This window comes from Poecilia latipinna, unplaced genomic scaffold (genome assembly GCF_001443285.1).
Source record: "Poecilia latipinna isolate Pla-1442-1.1 unplaced genomic scaffold, P_latipinna-1.0 Scaffold984, whole genome shotgun sequence".
Taxonomy (NCBI): domain Eukaryota; kingdom Metazoa; phylum Chordata; class Actinopteri; order Cyprinodontiformes; family Poeciliidae; genus Poecilia; species Poecilia latipinna.
In genome coordinates this window covers 222,323-228,614 of record NW_015113600.1, presented here as the reverse complement: position 1 = coordinate 228,614, position 6,292 = coordinate 222,323, and the positions used below count along the sequence as shown (strand labels likewise).

The 6,292-nt window shown below is 41.0% G+C and overlaps 1 protein-coding gene across 2 annotated transcripts in view; it reads left to right on the top strand.

The window, feature by feature from the left end:
• Positions 1–438: 438 nt before the first annotated feature.
• LOC106958418 (focadhesin-like) overlaps positions 439–6,292 on the top strand; it is a 29,497-nt gene continuing 23,643 nt past the window's right edge. The window contains exons 1-7 of one of the 2 annotated variants that reach the window (XM_015050303.1): positions 439–560; positions 650–751; positions 848–975; positions 2,616–2,742; positions 2,927–3,061; positions 5,542–5,592; positions 5,689–5,772. In XM_015050303.1, the coding sequence (XP_014905789.1) occupies positions 662–751; positions 848–975; positions 2,616–2,742; positions 2,927–3,061; positions 5,542–5,592; positions 5,689–5,772 (615 nt within the window). In that variant the 5' untranslated portion in view covers positions 439–560; positions 650–661. The remainder of the gene's footprint in view (positions 561–649; positions 752–847; positions 976–2,615; positions 2,743–2,926; positions 3,062–5,541; positions 5,593–5,688; positions 5,773–6,292) is intronic. The other variant, XM_015050302.1, reaches the window with a different exon arrangement.

The following is a 6,292-nucleotide window of genomic DNA, read 5'->3' as shown; positions in this document are numbered from 1 at the left end:
CTTGGACTAATTATCTTGTTCGTCTGTGAGTATTACGTCATTTACAACAAACATCAAACACGGTAAATATATCTCATTAAGTATTTGACAAACAAATGGCTAAAGACATAAAACAAAACATCATCTTATTAAAATGTAATTCTGAGGATGACTGAAGATTTTTGTGCAAAGAAGGATTCTTCATAAAACAACCCTGATCATCCTCTTCATGAAACTACTTTACAACAATAGTGTCTTTAGTCAGAGGCTTCTTCAGATGTGCTATTATACAGAAGATCCTTCCTGCCCACATCTTTTCCAACTCTTTGAATAACCTTGAATAATATTTAGTTAGACTCTAACTAAATATTATTAGTTAGAATCTAACTAACAGTTAGTTGTTCTAACTGTTAGAACAACAATTTATTTCCCTCAGGGATTAATAAAGTTGTTCTGATTTGAATTTGTGTCTGCAGGTCCCCTCTCTCATCCCTGTCCTGTTGTTCAAACTGTCAAAGGAAACAAATCCAGATTTGATCCATTCTGTGCTTAACAGCCTGCCAAACCTCGGCACCCATAAGGTACAGTGACTTGATATTTAAAATGTAATGAAGCACAGAGTAAAGGTTTTGTCTTGTAAGCCTTATGAGGATACTGTGCTCTTTCCCAGCTTTGTGTCCCCATGGTGCTGCAGACTCTCCACATGCTGGCTAGTTCACCCAAGCTGAGAGCTGTTGCAATGCGCCTGATGACTGTACTGTGGAAAAGACAGGTCAGCAATAAAATGCCAGTCATTCCTGTTATATTCTTCCGTGTGAACCTTTTCAAAAAAATCCTTTTTGATCACTTTGTTCCTGGGTCTCCAAAGGACCGAGTCTACCCAGAACTGCAGGGCCTTCTGGGTCAGCAGGATATCAGAGTGGTGGTGGGTAAGGACACTCAGTGGGAGCAGATGGTGGCTAGGGCCGCCTGCCTCAGGGATATCTGCAAAGAGAGGTGCGTCATTTGATTGATGGAATAGGATGTGTGTGTAGAGAGTGCACTGAGCAGAGATCCGTGAACGGTTTCTGGTCTCTAGTTTATGTAAAGTTTTGCTTTCTGTTTTGATCAACTGCACATTTTAGTCAACTGTAAACTAATGTATTTTACACACACTCAATAAACTAAAACTCTTAATGGAACACTTTCTTTACAAATACAAAACATTTGAAATATTTGATTAGTCACAAAATTATCATATTTTTGGACACACTGGGGAGGATATTGAGGAGACAGAATTGTGACATTCACTAAAGAACTGAGTCTACTGACCTACTTTGTAACTCAAATGATGGGAAATGAGTCACTGTTCTGATCCGACCTTTTTTGTTACTGACTGTGACAGATAAGCACAAGTGTAGGATTGCTGCAGAGTAGTGAAACACTCAAGTGTGAAACTGCTGAAATGATGTCATCTGAAACTTGATTTAAGCTTTTTAGCAATCACGTCTCTCCACACAAATTTTCTGCACCATGCACCTCTGAAATATTGTAACTATTGTAAATATTGTAACAGTTTCACGTGGAAAAACATGGAGGACTAGCAATGACTCCTACTACTGGAGGTTCACAAAGACAGATGTACTAATGATTTGGCCCACAAAAACAATATAATCGCCACACTCACTGGTGTTGCCATGTTGCTACTAACAGCTGTATTGTTTTACTTCGAAAACATATTTTGGCTGCTGTAGGCACTCTATAGTGCCCCCTAGAGTCTAGGAGAATATGGGCTACCCATACAGAGTATACATTCTTCAAAAGTTGTTTTAACCTGATTCTTTGCAGATGGTACATATGTCAACCATAAGCCCAGCTTAAAATGCCTACACTGTGTTCCCATGAAGGCCTACAATACAGTGGTCTAAGGGGGCAGTGCTGTATGCTATCTTTGAAGTGAGTGGCTAGCAGATAAAAAGACAAAACGACTACTGTGAGCATAAAAGTGCAGCCTTGGGATGCACATTTTTGAGGAAAACAAGGATAAAGCAAAGTCTAATATTTCTCAGAAAAACATCTCATTCTGTTTTACATCAACAAATCATTTGTATCATCAGTAAACACAGGTTCTGACTATTCTTTCTATAGATTTTTTCTGGTATAATATAAGTTAGCCCCATGAGTTCTTAAAAATGAATAATTTTAGATGTAAAGGGCAGTATTATTTAAAATATTTTCTTGAGGTTTAAGTTATGTTAGAATGTTATTCTCTCATCCAAATCATACCTGGAGTGTTGCCTTGATTCCTCATGCATGTTTGAGAAATCCTTGAATCTCCATGGTAACCATACAGCTGTGCAAAACGCTGGGTGGACCTAGCTCCGCCTTTGAGGCGCAGCTCCTCTTCTGAGCTGCAATTTCCACGTTACTGAGCTCCCACCTCACACAGCAACCCTCTGCCATGACTGAAGGGTCAGCCTAAATACATTTCAAGCTTCCTTCTGCAGTCCAAAAATATGATGGTTAGAGTCAGTGGATCTTCTAAAGTTGCCTGTTTTTAGAGATTTGAGTGTGAATGGTTGTTTCATCTGTAGTGGACTGATGATGTGTCCTTGGTGTACCCTGCTAATTAGCCCTGATCTTTGTGCACATCTCAGGCCTTACCAGCATGGAGGTGACATGCTAGCTGCCATCTCACTCACTTTGAAGCAGTGCAACAGACCAGACCTGGCAACCCCTGCTGCTCTCTCCTTGCAAGGCTTACAAGAGCTGTGCAAAGCAGAGGTAAACCACCTCTGCAGCACATGATCAAGTGCTTTCCTAATTTATTTCTCAATAATGTTCACTTTGTTGCCTTGGTAACTGTACCAAGAATTATCAGCCAGAGTTCCCAGTTTCAGCCCAGAGAAGCCCACTGCTTATTTGGACTTTGCTTTCAGTGATATCAGGGTTCCATCGTGTTTCTCAGGTAGTGGACATCATCTCGACATGGAAAAGTCTTGGAGCTGAGCTGAAGTGTGACTCCCGTCCACTGATGGTTAAAGCCATAGCTGAGCTCCTGTCATTGGTTCCCCAGCTCACTGTGAAGTCAGAGGAGTATGAGGTACTTCAGCTGCTTTCTCTTCTCCTTTTGTAGACTACATAAAGCTGCAGGAAGTAACTTCTATAAAAAATATGATTTTTACATATTTGTTAAAACTATCACTATGTTGTGACATTATTTTATGAGACATATCTTCTTTTTCCTTTCGCCTTTTTCCCTTTAGGGGTCACCACAGCGAGTCATCCGTCTCCATGTAACCCTATCTTCCGCATCTTCTTCTCTCACACCAACTACCTTCATGTCCTCTTTCACTCCATCCATAAATCTCCTCTTTGGTCTTCCTCTTCCTCTGTCATTGCCCTGACAGGTCCATCCTCAGCATCCTTCTACCGATGTATTCAGTGTCTCTCCTCTGTACATGTCCAAACCATCTCAGTCTGGCTTCTCTGACTTTATCTCCTACACAGCTCATGTTTATCTGACATGAGCTGTTCCTCTGATGTATTCATTTATGATTTTATCCATCCTTGTTACTCCCAAAGAGAACCTCAACATCTTCATCTCTGCTACCTCCAGCTCTGCCTCCTGCCTCTTCTTCATTGCCACTGTGTCTAAAACAAACGGCATTACTAGTCTCACTACCGTCTTGTACACCTTTCCCTTCATTCTTGCTGATACTCTTTACACCTTTACACATTACACCTGACACTTTTGTCCGCCCGGTCCACCCTGCTTATACACGTTTCTTCACTTCTTTTTCACACTTACCGTTGTTCTGGACTGTTGACCCTAAGTACGGTACTTAAAATCTTTCACTTTCTTTATTTCTGTTCCCTGTAACCTGTCAACCTGTCCATTACCACAGCAAACAGGAAAGTGTTCAGAGCCGATCTTTGTTGAAGTTCCACTTCCTTCTTGAACTCCTCTGTCACTCTTACAGCACACCTCACCACAGTCTTACAGCTATAATTTATGTCCTTCACCACTCTAACATATTTTTCTATTACTCCAGACTCCAGACATGCAGTACCACAGCTCCTCTCGTGGAATCCTGTCATATACTGTATTTTCTCTAGGTCTACAAAAACACAATGCAGATCCCTCTGACATTCTCTGTACTTTTCTATCAACATCCGCAATGCATAGATTGCATCTGTTTCATTTTCTTGGCATGAAACCATACTGCTACTCACAGATTCCACTTCTGACCTCAGTCTGGCTTCAACAACTCTTTCCCATAACTTAATTGAATTATATACATCTCTAGTTACCACAATTTTGGACATCTCCCTTGTTCTTGAAAATTGGCACCAGCACACTTCTTCTTCATTCCTCAGGCATCCTCTCACTCTCTAGGATCTCATTGAACAGCCTTGTCAAAAACTCTACTGGTGGCTCTCCTAGACACTTCCATACCTCCACAGTTTTGTCATCTGGACCAACTGCCTTTCCACTCTTCATCCTTTTCAAGCTACTTCCTGATCCACAGGAGCAGCTTCTTCTCCTCTTTGTTCTCTCGTTTTCTTCATTCATCAACTTTTCAAAGTACTCCTTCTATCCTCTTACCACATTTTTTGCATCTGTCAGTAGAGTTCCATCTTGGTTCTTAATCACCCTAACCTGCTGTACATCGGTCCCATCTCTAGCTCTCTGCCTCGCCAACCTGTATAAGTAATTTTCTCCCTCCTTACTCTCCAGCCTATAATGCGAACATGTCTTCCTCCCCTTCTTCTTTGCTGACCAACAATAGTCCAATTTCCACTGGTACCCTGTTGACCAGCATCAATGGCAGTCGTTGTTAACCCGGGCCTCGACCGATCCAGTATACTGGAGATCATATTCTTGACTCGCATGTCAGATTTGGCAAATGTTTTACGCCGGATGCCCTTCCTGATGCAACCCTCTACATTTATCCAGGCTTGGGACCAGCACATAAAACACAAAATTACCCCCTTTGTGGCTGTATTGTTATGAGACATATAATCTGTGAAAAAATTTAGCTCCTCCCTGTTCTCCCTATGAACCCATGACATCAGAACAATTACACTGGTCTGTCAGAAACAACCAATCAGAGCCAGGCGGAAGGTCTTAGCACTGGCAATCACCCTATTTCTATGTTACACTACAGCTGCTTCACCACAACGGAGTCTGCCATGAATGCTAAGGCTACTTACATTGACCACTAATAGTGGCGAATAAACAGTTTCCTATGACAATAAATGTTTTCTCTGCCATTAGCACACTTAGCGGTGTGTACATGAGCATGATTGACAGCGCTAAGACCCTCTTGCTGGCTCTAATTGGTTGTTCTTGGTTGGGAGTGGTGACGATAGTACTACAAGGAGGAGGTGGAGATTGAGCTTTTCACATACATGCCGTCACGACATGGTGGCAGTTTTAACAAATGTGGAAAAAACATAAATCATAATTTCTTGAACTTTTTATAACATTAGAAAACAATGCCTGACTGCTTTTTAGGTCAGGTTAGGTTAGGTTCTGCTTTATAGATTTTTATGTTGAAATGTGTGTTTTCCTTTCAGAAACTGAAAGAGGAGGTGGTCAGCTTTCTCTGGAGTTATGCTGCCAACCAGGTTTGTGTTTTCCCCAAATATTTGTCTGACGAACCATCCAGATCAGTTTGTAGTGCTTCTGTAGAAAAGTGCTCACTGTTCCTTGTGCTCTACCAGGATCCAGAGGTATCCAGCTGTGGCTACAAAGCTCTGGCAGCTTTTCCTGAAACAGACCACACCATCCTGCACCTCCCTGAGGCAGTAAGACTCTATCTCTTCTCCATATTAGTTGGCTGGTTTACATTTTATTTTGAAATGCTGCAAATACACTCTTAGTAGAGTTTTGTTTATGTAAACTTTACAGGTGTATGTGAAATGTATTTCACAGAGCAATAATAGATATATAGTCCCGTATGCTTCTTGGCACCATTAGATTGACTGGTGATGCTGGGGGCAGGAAGGATCTAAGATTGCAGTCAGTCTTGCAATGAATCTGAAGAGGCCTCTAACTGAAGACTGTTGTTCTATGACAGCCTTATGACCGTCATAACTTGCTAACAGTTCAATATTAAGGGAGGAGAGATTATATTTCACTAGCAGTTGCTGTTCTTTGCAACTGTATTTTTTTGCCTTTACTTTATTACTATAATAAACTATAGTAATAGAAAAAACCAAGATAAAGGTATGTTTTCATGTGTCTTGGTAATGTAATGTTTATTAAAAAGATTTGTGTAGCTGCTAATAGAAAATCAGCTTGATGGAGACCTTGAACGGTCCAGTT